This window comes from Apus apus, chromosome Z (genome assembly GCF_020740795.1).
Source record: "Apus apus isolate bApuApu2 chromosome Z, bApuApu2.pri.cur, whole genome shotgun sequence".
Lineage (NCBI taxonomy): Eukaryota > Metazoa > Chordata > Aves > Apodiformes > Apodidae > Apus > Apus apus.
The window spans coordinates 35,339,115-35,359,604 of NC_067312.1; the positions used below are offsets into that span (position 1 = coordinate 35,339,115).

The 20,490-nt window shown below is 34.1% G+C and overlaps 1 protein-coding gene across 5 annotated transcripts in view; it reads left to right on the top strand.

Moving 5' to 3' along the window:
- Positions 1 to 20,490, top strand: part of CNTLN (centlein) — a 195,481-nt gene that overhangs the window by 163,047 nt on the left and 11,944 nt on the right. For all 5 annotated transcript variants that reach the window (XM_051643115.1, XM_051643120.1, XM_051643116.1 and 2 more), the window contains 4 exons: positions 1,648 to 1,745; positions 3,462 to 3,588; positions 5,198 to 5,335; positions 5,668 to 5,853. In XM_051643115.1, the coding sequence (XP_051499075.1) occupies positions 1,648 to 1,745; positions 3,462 to 3,588; positions 5,198 to 5,335; positions 5,668 to 5,853 (549 nt within the window). The remainder of the gene's footprint in view (positions 1 to 1,647; positions 1,746 to 3,461; positions 3,589 to 5,197; positions 5,336 to 5,667; positions 5,854 to 20,490) is intronic.

Consider the following 20,490-nt stretch of genomic DNA (forward strand, 5'->3'; position numbering starts at 1 on the left):
ACCTAAAAAATTATAAAAAAATGGAATCCTGCAAGTAATTTTTAGCAGAAGACATTGGCAAAAAATGACAATTATTGTTCCAAGCTATTGAGCATACTTGAAAAGGAGTTACAAAGTTATTCTCCTAAATGTCTGAGTGCAGAAGCAGCAAAAACTTCCCTAATAGTTTAAAATCTCAAAGTACCTGTTTTTGTTGGTTAGTTTTTTCTCAGAGCTATCTTTTCAGTATTTGTTTATGTTGTATGTAATGACTGCTTGTATATTGCCAATAGGAGAAAATGTGTTATGTGTGGGTGGTGAGTTTGGAAGAAAAATGCCATAAACATGTGTCTGTGCCTCTGAGCATGTGCAGAGGCCCGTGTAAGTATTCAAGTTTGTATCTTGTGTGCAAACCACGTAACTGGGTGCTGTGCTTTACCCTAATGAATCTGAAGCTGAACAGGTCTCAAGAAGCTCAGGAATATTCTGCTAGCATACATCATTTTAACAATTTTGTGGTTATACCTCACATTATAATAATAGTAAATAGACTAGACAAGTTATTAAGAACAATATTTTACATCTAACTATGCACACAAGAATATATACTCCCCTTGAGGTGCACAGAGATACGTACAATACTCCCATTAATGTTAATAGGTGTTACAAGTCTGCACAGAGCAGAGAAATTCTCCTGAAGTATCTTTGTTTACAGCGTCTCTTATCTGTTTGCTTATTGTTTATACATAATGAGTAAAAGGCTTTAGTACAGTGGCTGAACCTGCATGCATATATGTACTTATATATATTGTGCATAGGCTTAACATGTAGGTATCTTGTAGCAAAGGCTTCTGGAGTTCTGAAATCTCTGTGTGCATTATATTTGAGCTGCCATTTTTAGAAACAGTATTGACTTCAGGTTGCAAAGACAGCTACTTAATTAATATTTTTTTTTTTTCTATGGAGTGATTAATTTGCACTGTATTTAAATCCTAGATCAATTATCTGTGTTTGCATGGAGGAACTGAGGCTTTTTTAAACTTCCTACTATATACAATGAGGAAAGGCCAACACCTGTCTAATTCTTTACTGAAATTACACATGCCTGAAAGTTAGGATAATACCCTTTTGTTACTGAGACGTAGGATTTGTGTTGGTATGACCAAATGGAAATGTCTTTGAGTTTCAAGGGACACAAGAACAACTGCTCTCAGATTGTCTTATACTTCTAAATGCACAAGATGAAAAGGATTATTGGAAATTGTTGCTCTATAGATGTGGACCCCTTCTGCTATAGAACTATATAATTCAAGGAGGTAGTTCAAAGAAAGATCCCGTTTTATTTCTCCTCTTCTCTGTTACCTTTTGAGCTGACCATGCTATGCAAGAGAAAATGTGGTCCTGCTAGGTACACTGGGCTTGCAGCTGTCCTGGGGAACATCTGTTAATATAATATTAGAACAGTGGAAAAGTACTGATTTTCACTGTGTTGTCCAAAGAATGAACTTTTTTTTAACTGTTGCTAAAAAGTAAGAATGCTTCTTTTGTACCAATTAATTTCTATGGACTTTCATACAATACATGGAAGTTTACACAGCTCATTATTTCTAGGAGATTTATTACTGACTGTGATAGTCTGCTTTATTCTTTCAATATTTTTCAAAATAGAATTCGAGTAATGAAATCACTAAACAGTCGACCACCATTAAGTCACTAAAAAACGAAGTCCAGGAAAAAGAAGAACGGATTCGGCAACTACAAGCGAAGTATGTTCTCTCTTCTATCCGTTGTGTTTGGTGCCACCCAGTGGCAGCTGTGTCATTGTTACAACATTAACCGTTCTTGAACAGATTTTTAAGTTAACGTTTTCTTTTTGTTGCAATCTTGCAGACTGTTACAGGGGTTTTTTTTAGAAACCGGAGCAATACATGGTAAAATTGCTTGTTCAAGTTAATGAGTGATTAGCTAGCTACAGTGTCTGTATCTCAATAAGAATACCTTAAGACAAAACTCAAGCTCTAGGGTAGACTATTTTATCCTTGATGTAAGTCTAAGTCAATTCCTCAGCACTGCTAAACACAGTCTTTCAAATACAGTAATTCTTTGCCTAGGGGCTAAGACACATGTCAAGGTTCAGATGCTTAAACAAGATTAAATATCCAGTCTTACATTCATAAAAAGTTCAAAAGGACAGTTGTATTTGTTTCTCTTCGAATTCATTAAAGTTTACTGCTCATTTTGAAATTCACATCTATTATCGTAAGGTATGTAGTGAGATTTTTATTCTACCTGCTTGATCTGACATAAAACTGTTCTTCAATTATATTACTATCTGAACATGAGTTAATAGTGTACCTGTGAATTTCCTGCCTGTTCTAGAGTTTAGCTCCTCTAACATTTCAGGTTTTTTTATTTGTAGAAAAAAATGCATTTTCCTTACCTGAAATGAGTTAATTTCAAAATTCAGAAAAATTAACATTGTTAAATTGTATACATTGTGTGTTTTCTGTTTCAAACTGAAACTTAATTCTTCTTCCATAAGACTTAAATTTAAAATAGTTACTGCTTGTCATTCTGCCTTTATAAATTCGGTGTTGTATTTTCATAAATTATAAGATATAATCACCAAAATATCATTATTAATAAATGTGCAATAGATGGAAAAAATGCACCGATAAGATGTACTGTTTTCCTGTTTTATAAATATGATGTTGATATGGCATCAATGTTTTATCCCTGAACATATTACCATAATTATTTTTGTTTTCTTTAATAAAACAATCCTAAAGTCTGAATATATTCAGCTATTGCTTATGTTTCTGTATGAAAAATTAATTTGTATCATAATGGTGGAGGCATTGTATAAGGCAAAAATTGAATAGTGATTACATTGTAGTACATGAGTTTCTTTTTTTTTTTTGAGGTTTCTAAACAGTGTTGATGTTATTTCTAGGATTTGCCATTTTTAAGAATTATTATCTTATCTGACATACTAGAGGGATAGAGATTTTTCATGTATTTCTATGTATTTCTCAGTTGGATGAAAGGAGACTTGCCCCTTTCACTTTCTTTTGAAAATAACTTTGTACAAAATAGTGTTTCATTGATATGATGTCTTCAGACATCAAAGAAATATAATTAATTAAATTTTCTGTGCTCAACAGATTTTTTGCCTTTTTTTGACAATAGTTTAAGAAGATTCAGATTTAAGATCAGACAAGTTAGAGCATAAACTGCAGCAAAAAGCAAATCACAAATAAATTGCGTATTTAGAAATAGGTATTTTTAATAAGAGAATTGAAACTGGTTTTTATGGTTGAGAACAGGGTAAATTGCAATAGTTGCATTTTATTTAAAAAATATTCTAAAGCTATAGGAACAATATTTTGCCTGCTGCATTTATGATTTTTAGTTGTTTAAAGTAGTTGCATAGTAACAGTATCTTCTAACAGTGACATGCAGTGTGACTTCTTCCCTTCCAGAATTTCTCAGTTGGAGAGGGACCTTAATATGAAAAGACATTTAATAGAAGACTTAAGGACTCGTCTAAAAGCAAATCAAGAAAATGAGAAAACCTCTAATGAAACATTAGAAAGTCTTGAGAGAAAGGTACTTCCTTCTTGCTATTGCTAATTTTAGGAAAAAACTGGTGGATTTACTGAAGCTATTTCAACACGCTATACGTACTAAATCAATATATTGCTTTAAGCAAATAATATACAGTTAATTTAAGGGTGCAGTTTCCTTCACTGTAATTTGTTTGAGATCAGTATGTGGTGATAGCTTGGATGGATTCAGCATAATTTGAAGTATGTTCATAAGAGGCATAATTAAATTATTCAGAACACTAGGTTGCAGTTTCCCACACAAGGATATGCTGTAAGTAGTGAGATTTAGTTTTATGCACTCTGATTTCATAAAATACAGTAGACCTGAAACAGGAGCGATTTTACATGACATATGCTAATGAAGTCCATGCACCTCTCCTGGCTATAGTAATTAAATGCTTTAATATGTTAATCTGTTTTCTACTGCAATGTTATGAGTCATTCAGTTCTTAGCTTAATGTAATTCTGTCTGTGTAGGTAGAGCTTAATTTCTACTGCAAATCATTTTCTCCTGCAACATTCTAGGATGGTTTCACTGAAGCTAGGACAACTTGCATATTTTCTGACATCTTTCTATATTGTCCAATCAATGTATTGATTTTGCTTTGGCCTTTAGTACCAGAAAAAGGTTATGACATCTGATTGTTTCTGAGCTTATGCAGTGTATGACCTCAAAATAGAAATAAAAAATTTTTGGTTTTGTTTTCTAGAGTATAAGTGCATGCTGAATAACGCAAGCACTATCTCTGCTTTAGTCATATAGCAGTTTCAGCTCAAGAGAAAGCTACTGTCTTACCCTTCATGTCAAAAATAGGTGTTAGTAAGAAGCAGCAGACAGAGAGTGAGACCATAAGTGAGGGACCTGAAGTATGAATTGAGAGAAATACCTGGTTTTGCTTTTAGACAAAAGATTGAGAACTGAATGATACATGTTGATGCTGTTTGACTATTTTAAGGGCTGTGTTTGTCAGATTCTGAGTAATCAAATTCCATACATTAAGATGATTATTCCATGTGGAAAATCAACTTGATAAATTTTACATTATCTTCAGTAGAAGATCAAAGAAATTCTCTGTTACTTGATATTGTCAGGGAAACTTTGTGGTTAATACTGTCAAGAGAGCTGAATGATTTTCTAGGAGCATAGGTCTTTCATTTTACTCAAAATCAGTGTTTGCATTGTATGGCAAAATTATAGTAATTATCAAAAAGTCTTTACAGACTATTAACTAGTAGACAGTAATTTTCTTAGCTGAGTTTGAACTGATGTTTTTACCTCTGATAGAAGAAATGAGTGGAAGTTGTAGTTTGCTGCTTCTTGCGTGCACTTTAAAGTAAAATATATTTGTAAGCAAACAGCTATGCAAATTAGGAGCTTTTTTTTATATTAACACAGGTCAAAACTTTCAGTAACAAGATTGTATGCAAACTCCTCTGGATCAGCAGTAGAAATTTAATAAAGTTTGGTATCAGAAAAAGGTACTTCAATCAAATTATTTATATAATGGTGGTATGTTTATGCAATATATGTAAGCTTAGTTTTTATTTTATTATTATTTTGAAGTTTCGTATCTTAATAGTCAGTTGCTCTTGGTCTTTCATTATTCCAGGTAAAGGCACTGGCTGAAGACTGTTTGAACAAAAAAACTTCCATTTACTCACTGAAACAAAGACTTGATGTAGTTACAAGAGAGAAGTCTCAGTATGAGGAGATGTATCACAAGGCTAAAGATGAGCTGGAGAAAAAGGTATATTAGAATTGTGATGGCTCCACTGTGGAACTTTATTATACTGACTTTCAATTTAAAAGTTGCAACCTCATCAGCTTACGGGTTTTTTTAACACAGAAAGAGAAAAAAAGAAAAAAAGTAGTAATGTGTTTCTCTCATTTAATTCAGTCACATAACTGTAATTTAGATGCTGAGACATGGACGCCATGACTTGTTTTTTGTGTGTTGCAAATAGAATGTTATGTGATGATGACCATTGTGTGGGATGTTGGTTTGTTTGTTTGTGTTTTACCATACCTGCCTATCAGCTTTTATCATATCACTGCTCTTTCTCTGTACATGAATTTCAGGATCTCAAGCTTACCAATCTAGAGAGCAAAATGATTGAGACTGAATGTGCCATGACTGAACTTGAGACTACTGCTTCTCAACAACTACATGGCTTGGCTAAACAGAGTGGACAGGCTTTGGAAACTGTGCAGAAGAAGCTGCTGCTCACCAATGACAAAGTAGAAGAGTTCATGACATTTGTCAAGGTTTGAGTTTTGATTATTTTTATTTTATTTTTTTAAGCATTCAGCTAAATAAAGGTATTCTTAAGTGAAAGGAAAATGTAAAAGATTAAATGAGGGTAATCCTTGCTGCACTGCCAGTTCTGGAGCAACTCCCTACACTGGCCTAGTCTCAGCTCTGAACTGGTCTAAACAGGGAGAAAGAGGCAATGGCTTTAGATCTCTTTCCTAGCCTTCCGAAGACATCCCTAATTTTTATTGGCCATCTTTTTATATACAGGCGACAGTGTACTTGTTCCCTAGAAAAAGTGCTTAGTTATATAGCAAATTACTCTGCAGATAAATAATTCCCAAAACATTTAAGAAGGTAACTCATACCAGTTGATCAGTGTGGACGTCCTCATTTTCCACATGCATGTGCTCTTCATTGCAGAAATATCAAATAGAGAAGCCTCTATAATGCAAAATTGAAAGCTGTTTCAAAAACAGTATGTAGAATATTCTCTTCTTATTTTGTTTAAATACTTAGCAATCTGTTAGAGTGCATCATGCAAGAAGACTATGCCTGTGGTCTTACACAGATCTCTTCCTCATACCTATTCAGTATGAAGATCGACAGCACAGACTATGTTTTGTAACTTAATATTTGAAATACTGTTTGTTTTTCTGAATTATCTACTATGTATCTAAGAATTATAATGCCTATTAAGTATATATGTGTCTTGAGTTTAGCATATATCTGCTATGCACCTACAAGGTTGTATCTTGTTTACCTGTGAAACAGATGCACTTCTCTACCCTTGGATTTCTTTTTGAGCAAGTATGATAGCATCTGAATTAAAGAACAGTGGTATTTTGATGCACTGTTGAATGAAGGCATATATAGTTATCTCATCATTAATAACATTCCACTGTAGATTGACATTTAGTAACTCAAATACTTGCACATCTTACCTTCTTTGTGTCATCATCTGTTAACCAGTCACTCTACTTGGCAGCTTTTGGACCTCTGGCATTGGCCTGATTCCATCCCATGTTCAGTTCAGTTGCAAAATTCACATCAACTTCATTATGAAAAAACACTGAACAATGTTGAATGTGCTTAAAAATCCTAAGTTCAAAGAACTTATAAGCTGAAGTATGTATGGTGAAAATTATTATTGACTTCAATGAAAAAAAATATGTCTGATCTTTAAAAAATGAGTTATTTTCTGTTAGACTTGTTTTGTTTATCTTGGAAAAGTAGTATAAAACTGGTCACTGTGCCCTGTGATTCAGAACTATCTTGTCTACTTGTCTATTTCTGAATAAACTGTTGTTTTTCTTGGGGAGGAAATGTGCTTTCTTCTAATACAGAATGTTTCTTCTAAGAGGAAGAAATGAGTGTTCTTTCTACAGCTGCATGCTTATTTTTGGCTAAGTAAGGGAAAATCTGAATTAATCTAGTGTATTACCTATTTTATTTTTTTTCTTAAATACTCCTACATCACTGATGGCAGAGTAACTGAATTCAGTCTCCATTCAGGCTGCTATGAGTTTCGGAATTACTTTGTTGAATAAGCTGCACTGACAATTATAGACAAGGGAGATAAACGAACCTTTGTCTTATCAATACTTTACATAGTTCCATAATGAAAAGTTTGTTCTGAAAAGCAGCTGTAACAAGGAAAGTCACCTATTAGCAGCTATTATGATACCTTCTTCTTTGTTGAATAAGATAACTGCTTCTCTGTTAGATTCCATGAATATACATTAGCATATACATGGTCATACTGTTATGTGAAAAGAAGATTAATATGTAGTTTCTCTATTATTATTATTATTATTAATAATTAATAATTAATAATTATTATTAATAGTAATAATAATGAGCTAATAGAGCTAAATGCGTAGTTTCTCCCCTGGATAAAACAATATGCATGCATATTTCAATTAACATTTTTGCTGACTACTATTCCTCTGCAAAAAAGATTTTTGGAAAATAAACATGCTGTCTTTAAGTCAAATATTAATGAACAGGGAATTACTCACTAGACTGCTTTAGTTAGGTGCTAAATATTTATGGAAAAAAATTCTTTGGAATCAGATTTTATTCACAGTATATCACTGTAAAAATATAGTTAAAAATCCTTGGCATTTCAATGGAATTTTGTAGTACATCAAGTAAATCCTGTTAAAATACCTCTTTTGTAGCTGATGCTGTAACCAGCATGGGAGGAGGGGGCACAATAAGAGGGGGCACAAATAAGCACACTCCTCCTTGCACCACCTCTTTCTTTGAAGTCTGGTCTGTCTCATCTCCACTCTCCGCATACAGGAAGCTATCAGTTTTCCCCTGACCTTGGTTCTCATTCAAGTTTTAGTAAAGCAAATAAGTTTTTCTGTATAGAGATCAAGTTTAATCAAGTTTAAACTGTCTCTTGCTTAACCCGTTCAACATATTCTTATCTTTTTCTGCTATTCTGATCCCTTCACAAACCTTAAGTTTTTCCTGAGTGCAAGTGTAATGCTGCCCACATTAATCAACTGAATTCAGTTACTTTTCTTAGCTGTTGCATGTCTCTCATGACATTATGTGGTTATTTTTTTAACATACAACAATTAAATCATTTTAATATTGCTAAATAATAGCTACAGCTAATAATAGGACAACAGAGAAATTTCAGAGAAGAGAGTGGCTCTTTCTGTTTATAGCAGACACTGTTAGTTGCCTTTAGATTCATTGATAACTCAGAACCACAGGATCTTCAATTTCGGACCAACACACTAAGTTACAAAACCCGGGCAAGAGGTTTCTGGTAGAAGTCTGATATACACCACTGGGTCAAATTAGAGGGTATGATGAGTTACTAGTGAAGCACATTTTTGTAATATACAATAAAGCATTGCATTGCTAGTGGAAGCCCAGTTTGGGACAGTTACACAAGTAACTAAAATTGCTAGATACTAAAATCTAGTAATAGTTTCTAAAAATAGTGGAAGAAATAATCACAAGCAAAAGTTGCTCGATCCAACATGTCATAAGTCATTAATGGACTTATTTTTGCTGGAATGTGGTATAGGGATCAGGTGTTATGTCCTAAATTACATTTGGTGGGAACCAACAGGGCATGGGCAACCAAAATAGGTTGATTCAAAGCAACTCATGTCTCCAAAGCTGTTATGAGGAAGATATAGGCTACTATAAAATATTAATAGAAATTGTGCACTTTAGCAGTTTATTAAGTAACCCAAAAAAATGTAGTTCCATAATTTGGGGGTATCTTCTTATAAATATCTATTGAAATTCGATAGGAAAGAGAATACAATATTTTGAAGTAAAAGGCAATATAAAGAAAATGGAAAATGGATTACAGAAAATAACCTGAAAATATGAGCAGCAATAGAGTATGGAAAAGAGGATAAAGATACCAAGATGAAATCTGTGGGTCACAAGGCCAAGAACAGCAGTAAAGGAACAAGATTTAGAAATTTACTAGTAATAAGATACCTATTATGGAGCAGATACAACATATTATTAGATAAAACAACTCTGTAACTCTATAAAAAGAGAAGTGTCATATGAATATCTCTGTTTTGTATCTCAAAGTAAGCAGGCTGATGTTACATGAAGATTATGAAACATCCCTACTCTATGAGAAACTAATGGAGGATTTTAAACAAAGGTTGGTTAAGGAATTTTTATCTTGCTGGTCCTCATTTTAAATAAGTATTCAAAGCAAGTGTATATATACTATAACACTGCCATGAGTCTAAAAAAATTGAGTTGATATTCAGAAAAGACAATCAGGTCAGGTATTTTTAGGTCAGTGATTCTGAACTCATTTCTGGCTAAAATAATAAAAATCTGATACAAAATTAAATTATTAAAATAATAAAGCATAGGAGTGTATTTAAACTTTCTAGAATGGCTTTATGGAAAATAAGTTGCATTGAGCAAATCTGATACATTTTCTGGAATGCAGTACAAGTCAGTTGATAAAGGTTACTATTAATTTTCATTTACTGTTTTTTAAGATGTTTGAACAGTTTTATGTTCAGCTTAAAAAATGTAGGCTGTGCAGTATCATTAATATGTTCCATGGATTAAAGATGCGCTATGCAGTTGATCTGAAAAGCCGTTCATGAAATTTAGGTGCTTCTAGATTTCTGTAAAGATCAGAGCTAAACTTATTTTTAAACATTTTCACAGAATTAGATATTAAATCCTGATAAAATTAGTCAATGGCATTTATGAAGACTAACAAATGGTAGTGAAAGTACGGTTGTAACTATAAGCTAAGCTGTGTCAAACAAAACATTTTTGTTACAGAAGAGCAAAAACTATCTGTAAGAGAGACTGTGGCTCTGAGAGTGTTTTAGATGCATTCTATAAAGCTACATGTTTTCATTGCATTCAGCTTCCATCAGCACCATAAACTGAGCCATGCATCCAATTTCTACAGTGTTCCATTGTTCAGTATTTTCTATGACAGCTATTGCACTATCATGTCCTCAGGTGGATCTTGCCAGTATGTGCAGCATAACAACTAGAGCAAAATGGCTTTTGTTGTGTTTATGGTAACTGTGATAACACACACAGAAAACACCCATTGGATAAGGTTTAAAAACGCTATATATAAAAACTGCTTGACTGGTTGTCTGTTGAAGATAGGATACAGCATACTAGTTTGCTGTCAAACTGTCCAAAGGCCTGCCTAATTTTGCAGGAATTCTGTGTTCCTGCATAACTGTATTTTATTTCTTTTTTCAGCTTACCTAGACTTTGACTCTATGTTGCTGTTATGGAGCCTTGGAAGCTCAAAACTCAGTAGTTTTGTCTGTCCCTTTCAACTTGCAGATCACCAAAACTCATTTTTATAAATTAATCTGTAGTAACAACATATGAGAACTTTTCTGACCTTGAGGAAGACGTTTTTAAGTTTTGATAAGGCACCTATATTCAACTGTGGCTTCAATAAGTAAGTGATGGCAGCTGAATTCTTCAAAGTCATCTCAGTGCATTTCTCACTTCCATAATGCCTCTGTGATTTGGGACTTGTGTACCCTCCACAGAGAATGCCCACTGAAGTGTAGTTCACATCTGGTGTGTTCTGGCATTTTTCTTGATAGGTCTCCAGTATAACCATCTGATAGAACTGACTGCCAAAATCAAGACCCGTGGCAGTTTACTTGGCAAGCTTAGTGGATTTACCTGGGGATCTAACATTGACTCTCTTAAGACATCTGCCTTCTTTCTGCTTCTCAGAGCAGGGCTTAAGATAGGTGCATTTTATTCTTCCTCAGTTGTTTGATATACAGCTACGTGCAGCCACACATGTCAGAGGCTTTATTCTTCCTCTGCTTGTCTGAGTGATGTTCTGCCAGTCATTTGACATTCAGTCAACTTACCTTATACCCAAGCCTGTCTTACCTCTTTGCAATTCACCTGGAATCCTCACATCACATGGCATATTTTCTTACTGCTATCTTGGACTGTAGTTTAATATGCAATTTAAGATAACTTAACACTTCTGTTAAAAATTCCACTTCTGAGTGACCCTCACTTCTGCCCCTATGAAAGTTCCTCCTTCCTCCACTTGTGAAATGTCATAATAAACAGTATATGGGTCAGGCGTGAGCTAGCTCATGAAAATGCAGTTAACCTTTTGAAAACCCAGAGCATCAGCTTTTGTGTACCACAGAGGGTAGAGCAGGGACAGGTTTACTTGTTTGCAGGCTAGAGATACTGGGACTGCCTTCTAATGGCAGTGCTAATTGAAAATGTCACATGAAACTTCTTCCTTTAAAAAAAAAAAAATCTAATTAACTAACTAATTTAAATAACTTTGTGTTAAAAATTCCTGTAATTTGGCTAGTTCTTGTTGTTTACCATAATTGTCTTTTTCTCTGGAACTGTTCTGTGTTGGGTAAGATAGAGCATTGCCAGAAAACATATTCTGCTCAGAATGGCCATATGCAGATCATGTCCTGTTTGCTTTTTATCTAAAAAAAAAATCATTTGTAGTTGAGTTGAAAGGCTCACATATTTGGGAAATATTCTGTTGATTTTTATCAGCTCCTTTCCAACAGGTGAGCAACACAAGTACGCTGCTACTTGCCTGTACCTCCAGCTACAAAGTTACTTCTTTGGATAGAAGTAAATCCTCGCATGGGGCTCTCAGAACTCCCCAGTTATGGTGACAGAATAAGAAATGTTCACCATAGGTGAATGTATTCTCAAATCGTGTTGATTCAGTTTTCTTGGCAGTACTACTGCTCCAGCTTCTTCCAGAGCCAGGGTGTGCAGAACATGTTTTTTATATGGGTAACCAGATCAGATGCAAGATGCCATTTGAATGATTACTTGTTTCTTCATCTAAAAATGCTAAACATAATAGGTAATTGTAAAATTTTATAGCTGAAAAAAATGGACTAACTTTTTATTGAAATAGAACTGTAGTTTGCTGCACAGGTGAAAATTGTTTTTTCTTGAAAAGTTTGCACAATTTTTTATCAACCATGCCAATTTGGAACTGTTTTATCAAACAGTTTCCTTCAGGGGGTCATTGGCACATTTTGCAAATGACAGCATATAGTATCATTTACATAAATCAGTACTCTCAGTTTTGATTTGAAGGTGGACACCTTAACATGACTTCAGGTTGCTAGCAAATGATCTCCATAGGGAACACTTAGAAGTCAAAAGATAAGTGTATTTCATTTGTTACAGTCCAAACTGTCAACACTTTACCTAGAAAAGTATACCCAGAGTGATTATTTTCTATAGTGTGGAGTAGATGATGAGTATGCCAATCTGTGTTCAGTCAGAATCAGTGTAATGTTTGGTTACAGGGTTGTATTCCAGTCTGATGAGAATCAGTATGCTGCAGAATACACCTCTTTAAGAGAAGGTGTTCTATAAGCAAAGCAAAAGTTATGTAACTGAAAAAAAAATCTTACTATTAAAAATATCAGGACTTTATTACTTCTTTTTCACTATGTGTCCTGCTTTAGGAAAAAATGAGAAACACAGCTTTTATTATGAAATACCAACCTTTCTTGGTTCTGAGAAGAAAATGATGATAAATTAAGCTGATCTCCATCAGGATTACTCTGCATCTGGGATTTAGGCAAATTGAATCAGAGGCCTGAATAGTGACAGTGAATATCTATTAGACTGTAAACATAATAATAGTCCCTCTGAATTTTAATGAATGAAGTGAATGGCTGAACTCTTAGATTTTACAGAAGGCATATGGTTAGTGATGCATATAGTGTGTCAGCACCAGCATATAATGTAGATGTCTTAATGGATAAAATCTTGATTACTAAAAACAAAGAATAAATAGAGAAATTCTGAAAAGCTTTTGCGTACTTTTTCTTTGTTTTTTAGGCTTAGAAGGATAGCACTTCACTTTAGTGTTTTACTATGGTAGGTACAGATTATAAGAGATGCAAAATATGTTGGGGTGGTTTTTTTTATATCCCTCTCTATATTAATGTCTGTCAGGTTTCTGTAGCTGCACATACATGTTTCATACGAAGTTTAGATGTGTGTCTGATTTACACAGGTGACTTTGCTGATATTAGCTCTGCTTTAATTTTTCTTAAAAGTGCCTGGGAACCATTCTAATAAACTGTGACTCTCTAACAGTAGCTACTATGTGAAACGAGCTGAAGAGGTAACTTTTTTCACCAACGCAGAAATAACTTCCTTGTCTTCCTAAGGAAAAAAAAAAAATCTTAAGTTTTTCAGAGAATGAAACTGCAGCAGGCTCAGCTGGGAGCTGCTTGTAGTCTCTGCAGTCCAGTCACTGAAAGGTCACAGATACACCTGTGATTCCTTTAAATGGGTCGGAGAAACTGCTTTCTAAAACTGACACTCAACCCTGTGCGTAATCTGGAAATAGTTAGAAAGATGCCTAGTTTAAAGATAATGGCCAGTTTGGTCTAAAAGACAGAAACTATGCTGACTGGCGAAAGAGGTAACTGGAAGACTTGAGGGAAGATCTCATGAGTACAAAATACATGGTAAAAGCTCTAGGTTTTAAATTATTGGAAAACTTTTATGCAAAATGATGGGAAATGTAGCAAAACTTGGAAAGGAGAAGAAGAGTCTCCAGCAATGATTTATTTAAGAGTTTGTATAGAATTAATTGTTCAATGTATGTTGATCTGATTACTAACAAGGCAAGCTGAAGCGGAGAGAACAGAAAGCACCTATGTACAGAGCCTTGTGAAGTCTATGCAGTAATAAACAAGATGAGAGTTGAGAGAATTCTGCAACAGACATGCCAAAAAAGCTAGAGAGGGATGGAAGATCCTTAAGAGGGTGAAAACATATATAAAAAAAATAAGTGACAGTATTTTTATAAAACACAGTTGATAAGATCTATGGATTTATTTTTTTTAAGAGTGTAAGGAATGTCAGAGCTGACCTCTTAAATTAGTTTTAAAACATGTTTGTTTCAGCAGTGCAGTGGTCTTACACAGAGCATCTGGTGCAGAGTTTTTATGCTTTTTGTGTGTTTCTGCAGAAAGATAGCATAAGCTCAGATACAGAACTGTGCATCAGGAAATCTTGGTGCTCTTCACATTGTGGTCACTGACCTGCTATGTGACCTTTGGAGTGTTGCTTCACCTCAGTATTCCTTGGTCTGCCCTGAATATTCTTTGTTTGCCATGTCCAGTAGAACTGAACTGACTTTGTCTGCCCTAACTATTCACATAATAAACTCTCTAAGATCCCAGGCATCTCTTGCTACACATGTATAAAGCTGTATAATCTTTATCAGTGTCTTTTTTTTTTTCTCTGTGTAAATAACTGTAATATATATGATGTCTTAAAGGAATTATGCTACTTTTGCTAGCACCTGTGTAAATCAGAGGTAATTCTGTTGAAACCAAAGAATTTACAGCAGAGAAAAAATTAATGTAAATGAGGTAGGACTTAAATGCTGAAGTAAATAGGACTTTAAATTATTATTATTGCCCATTTCACATAAATATAATTTTAGAAACCAATATAGTTTGACAGAAATATTCTGCCTGTCATCCCACGCTGATTATACATATTTCAACTCACTCTCTGCTAAAAAGAAAACTATTTTTCTTCCATTATATGTCACAAAACATGGTACTTGTGTTGAAAATTTAGCAATAGTGCAATGAAAACTAGGCAGTGTTTGCTGACACTTTAAAAAAAAGCATCACTCTGAAAACATTTGGGTCTACAATTTCTTTACAGTTAAAGCTTAATGTGCAGGAGAGATTAGAGAACTGTAAAGCTGTAATATCATATATGACCAAATGTCCCTCACAGCAGTAAGTATCTGCGCTATATTCTTAGTTAGGTGCCCAGCTGATGCCCTAGGAGGGGCTTCATTCTGCCTAAAGTCATGTTACAATGACTGTTATGAAAAGAAACAGATTTTTAAGACAAGATTTCAGGGAAAGTATGTTAGATATACAGTTATTGAGAGAGGATTAGAAAAGCAAAAGAGAAAAAGCTAACCAGTAATACAAAATCCCCTGATTTTGAATCACACAGGGAATTTTAAAACATGTAAGTATAATCTTAAGTATATATTGTCTACTTCTCTACAGAAATATAAGCTACATTGTAATTGGTCAGAATAAGTCTGCTGCTGTATCTTTGTTTAAATATGGTTTGTTTTGAAAACAATCTAAAATTAAAAACTGGTCATTACTTAAGTCACTTTTTTATTAGCTTGTAATAAATTGAAAAATCTTTTAGGACACAGTACAGTGTATTCAATATCCTTTTCTTATAAATGTCAAATATAGGTTGAATTATTTTTAATATTCTTCCCTATGGTTTTCTGCACCTGGAGCTGGTTAAGAAAATGCAGTCAAAAGAGCATTCTCAATTTTGTACTTGAAAATAAATTGTTATAAAGAAATAATTTGTTTGCAATGGCTTTGAATCAAGGAATAGTATTTTGGTAGACGGTGTGGGGTGAGATAGGTAGCAAAGGTTCTTTGGAGAAATACAGTATATAAACAGTTGCTAGCCAAGTGAGGCTTTGTCCCCTCTGTTCTCCTATGGCAAGCAGAAATAACACAATTCAAGCTGTCATTTTAGTACAAGTTAAAGTCTTGCCTGTGATAGGAAACTGATTATCAAATTTTATGCAACATAGTTGCTTATTTCTGTCACTGTACCTTAATATTCTTCTTCCCTGTTGCTTTTTAACTGATTTTTGGATCTGCTTTTCTAAATGCCAGGAAGCTGACTTTCCTGTTCAAACACTGAAATCCTGAGGCCCTTTTATACTGTGTGACTCAAGGGAAAGCAGCAGAGGGTTTTGCTTTAGTAGTTGTAAAACAGTACTGTGCAAATCTGTCTACACTTTCCCAGAAGTTCCTACTATAGTTTAGGTTTGGGATATTACTGAACTCACCTTTTCTAGTTCACAGTCTGTCACCCATAGCTCAGAGCAATGAACAAGGCAGGGTTGGGCTAGGATGATGGACTACAAACTGAAGATAGCTTTTGCCACAGAGGTAGAAGAGGCTGGTTTTTAAATCACTTTGAGGTATTTAAAATTACTTCAAGTAATTTTTCAGGTCTTGTCTGTTGTATCCTTATTTATGCTCATGTGTTTTCAGATTTGCTTGTATTAATGGATGTGAAAAATAAAGTTGTAGATGCAACTGCAGTATTGCATTATTTTGTATATACTCCAATTTTTCAATCTTTATGCAAAATGGAATTCATCAAAGGTCTTCAAGTGAGGCATTTCTTCCAGGTACTGCGTGCTTTCATCTTCCAGTCATCTCTGTGAAGTTGTGAGCACTTCTCAGTGCCAGTCAACATAAGATTTGGTTTTTTCATTTATATATGTATATATATATATATATCAATCTGATACCTAGAAAGGTAGATACTGGGTATATTTCTCCCTTTCAGTTCTTTATTGCATTAGCTTTTGAAACTTCAGAGCTCTGGTAGCTTTTATGTAGTATTGTCACTCTGATATTCCCTTGAGTGTATCTTTTTGGGGTGTTTTTTTTTGAGTTTTAATGCATTCTATAGCTTGTTTGTTTACTTAATTCTTGATTTAAAAGATAATAACCACCAAATTAATATAATTTTAAATTAATTTAATTTTCTTACTTCCAAATATGTAGAAATAAAGAGCTGAGCCACCTAGCTTGTACACCTATGTTCCTAAATTGTAGGATTAGCACAGAAACATTGGCTGAAGACAGGTAAATAAAACCAAGACACCACATTATAAATGTGTGACACTGGTGAAAGGTAAGTTGCTACCACTTTAATATCTGGTACTTTCAGGGCATCTGCTGGAGTCTGAAATCACATGTGATCTCTGGGGATCATAAGGATTAAGTTAACCTCCTGAGTCTGACTTACTCCCATGGGTCAGAATGCTGCATGTTCTAGCCCTTGGCCAGACAAATCTTACGCAGTGGTCCATCTTGTCTTTTTTTCTTGTCTGCACTCTTGTCCCTTTTCCAGCTGAAAAAAAGTTATGCCTAGAAGGTGTATTTTTTCAAGTGAAGGGGCTGGTTGAGGTAATTTAAATTATGTAAATGTATATGTATAAAAAATGAAATTACTCTAAAAGACTTTTTACTTTCTCTGAAATGCATCAATCATGCTGTGACATTATTATTGAAAGTAATTTGTAAGTTGTTTTTAGAGAGGCAATAAGGACTAAGTAACTACTTGACTTGAAGAAATGTGAACGCTTGTTTCAGTTGCTGAAACAGTGCTTGATGTCATTTCTTTGTGTCACTTTGTCCATTCTGGTTTTGGGTTGTTGATTGTGAGCTATTTGGTGTGGTAATCCTTTCTCAACACTGGTTTTGTTACAAATCTAAAACATTGCATCATAGGAACTACTGGTAGACAGTTAACTCCATCGCAGCCGGACCCAGCACAACATTATTACTATTGTACAAAGCACAGGAAAGCTTAACATTTTCCATAATTAGCATGAGCCATGGCTTCTGTCATGAGATCTGCAACAGACTTTGGTATTTTGGGGGACCATTGAGTTTTATTATACTAAAAACAATAGCAAAAAAATATGTAAGTTAATATGATAATTCCAATAATAATTGTAGGCATTGAGGTGGTCATATTACTTGGGGCCATTGATCAATTTGTGTCAATTTCAGAATCAACTAGTGTCAGAGATTTTAGGGATGTAAAAATCTTATTAAGTGTGTTCTCAGGTTCTGTGTATCACCACAGCTTTGAGCATTTAAATAAATGTGCCCTTTTAAATGAAAGAAGACCATAATCTTTATACATCTCAAAACTGGGAAAAGAAAAAGTGCTAAGAAGTGTTGAGAGTAAAATCAAAACCTGTTATCTTAGGAATTAATATTTTAGGTTGTGAAAAAAAAGTAAAAAGGCTTGTGAGGGAGATTATCTTAGAAATATATGTAACTCAGTAGATATATACTATATAAACTTATGGAGTTGGTAGATAATGAAACAATTACTGCTGATTTTTAAAAGCTGGGTACTTTAATCTCATATTGTTAAAATTTTAAGCTTCGTTTTTTTGTTGTTTTTTTTTTTTTCCTAGTCAGGCCAATAGCGATCGCAGTGGTCCAACAAGATGTGTTGTAGATTTATTTTCACAAATTAGTCAGTGATTCCTATTCTAGTTGATTGGTAACATTTAAGTATGTCCCATAGGAATAACTCTGATGGTAACATCTAAGTTGGGAAAATGGCTTTACTTACAAAATACCCCCTAGATTTGACACCAAAGGAAAAAACAAAAACAGAGAACAGATCAAATCCTAGTATTACGAGTGCTAATAAAGACATTTTTACCTTCCATCAATATAGTACAGAAGTCGTATTCTGCATTGATGCTGTTAGAGACGGTTTGTGTCACCTATGTATGCTTATAGATTTTTTTCAAAAGCAATTCTGTAATACACAGTGGGAAATGTTTTAGTTTAAAATCCTATGCTTAGCTCCAGAATGTGTTGGATCAGTTTCTTAATCAAAGAATGGTATTACACTGGCTTCAGTAGATTCACTGATAAACCCAATGTTAGTCAACTCAAAGGGTTTCGTAATTTTCATTTTGGAAACAGTTCTTCCCAGCTCAGTTAAAGACCTGTATGGCTTTGACTTTGAACATTTCAGTAGTAAAGCAGAAACTGACATGTAAATGAAATTGCTAATAAGTAAACAATTTAGCATGTGAATGCATCTGTATATGACATATGAGAATATATTAACTGAAAAAACAGCCTAAAATCATATGGAAGCTATATCCTTAAGGCATTTACCAAGTGAAAAATGCATGTCAAAACTTTATCATTGCAACTTCATAATGTGAAGAAGGCAGGTTCAAAAATAGCTGGTCTCTGAGTATCTGGTTTGAAAGTCCATAAAGTACCTTTATTTCTCTTATATGAGGACTATTTAACATATGCTTTAGCCTATTAGAACTGATCAGAAAAAAAAAAGAATTGAAGTTCAAGTCCTCTGTGAGTACAATCTACTAAGATTATATGTAATGTGTATGCTTGCATATCAAAATCTATTAATTGTAATGTCCTCTTACCTTGATTTTTGTTTTAATTGCTGCTGTGATTCTTCAGGGTCTTTCTGGTGCCTTCCTTTCTGGAATACTTAAAATACAAGGCAAGCACAGTGGACTTGTAGTTTCTGGGTTCTACTGTTGCTATTGCTGTCAGCGTGCTCATTCATCATGAACCTCTTTTGGAGTTTGGATACAGCAATAACATTTATGTAATAATATAATGAGACCTGTCTGGCAATGTCTGAGATGTTCAAGTGAATGTTGTTTATTAGCATATATTAGTGCTTTGCTTTTTATAATTATTTATAGTCTTTCCATGTGGCTTTGCAGTTACTTTTCTTGGTATTTTAGTCCTTTAATTTCCCTTTCTTCTGTACACCAGTATACAAATGTGTATCTTCTAGCTTGATCTCCTTACTTGTAAATTTGGGAAGCTGATTCAATCTGACTGAAGAAATACAGTTGACCTTATTTGTCCGTTGTCAAATACATCTCCTATATGTTGACATAGCCATTTTACTGCAGGACCAGTTAAAATGCTACAGAAACCTGTTGTGATTTATCTGTAATTTGTCTGTGATTTTCTACTTGAGGCTCTCTGCTGTCTTATTCTGTTTCCTTCTAAGAACTTGGTCAAAGTTGCTGTAGCTCCCTGCCTATGACATTTTGAGTTTGTTCAGTCCTCACAGCTCTGTACTTGCAGACAGGTCAATGTACAAGGTATTTTGTTGGAAATACTGTGGATGGAAGGGCCTACACTTGAATCAGAAAATGAAACAAATTTGATTGTACTTCCTGTCCCAAAATTTGTAATAGGATGATTTTGATTTTAATAATTAAACTTTAGGTAATAAATAAAAATGTTGAGAAGTGGTAGAAGAAGAACCAAATCTTGGAATCAGATTAAGCTGCTGCAATCTCTTTGAAATATATCAGCAAATGCTCTCTAACAACTGTATTTTGAATACACTAGAGGATTTAAAGTACTTTACCCCAAATGCCAATAAACAGGCTTAATAATTCTGCAGTTGGTTTCTATGAGCTGAAGACATTCTGCAGGAGAATTTTCACGAGTTAATCAGCTACTAGTGAGAGATAGCTTAATAAGATGAGTCCA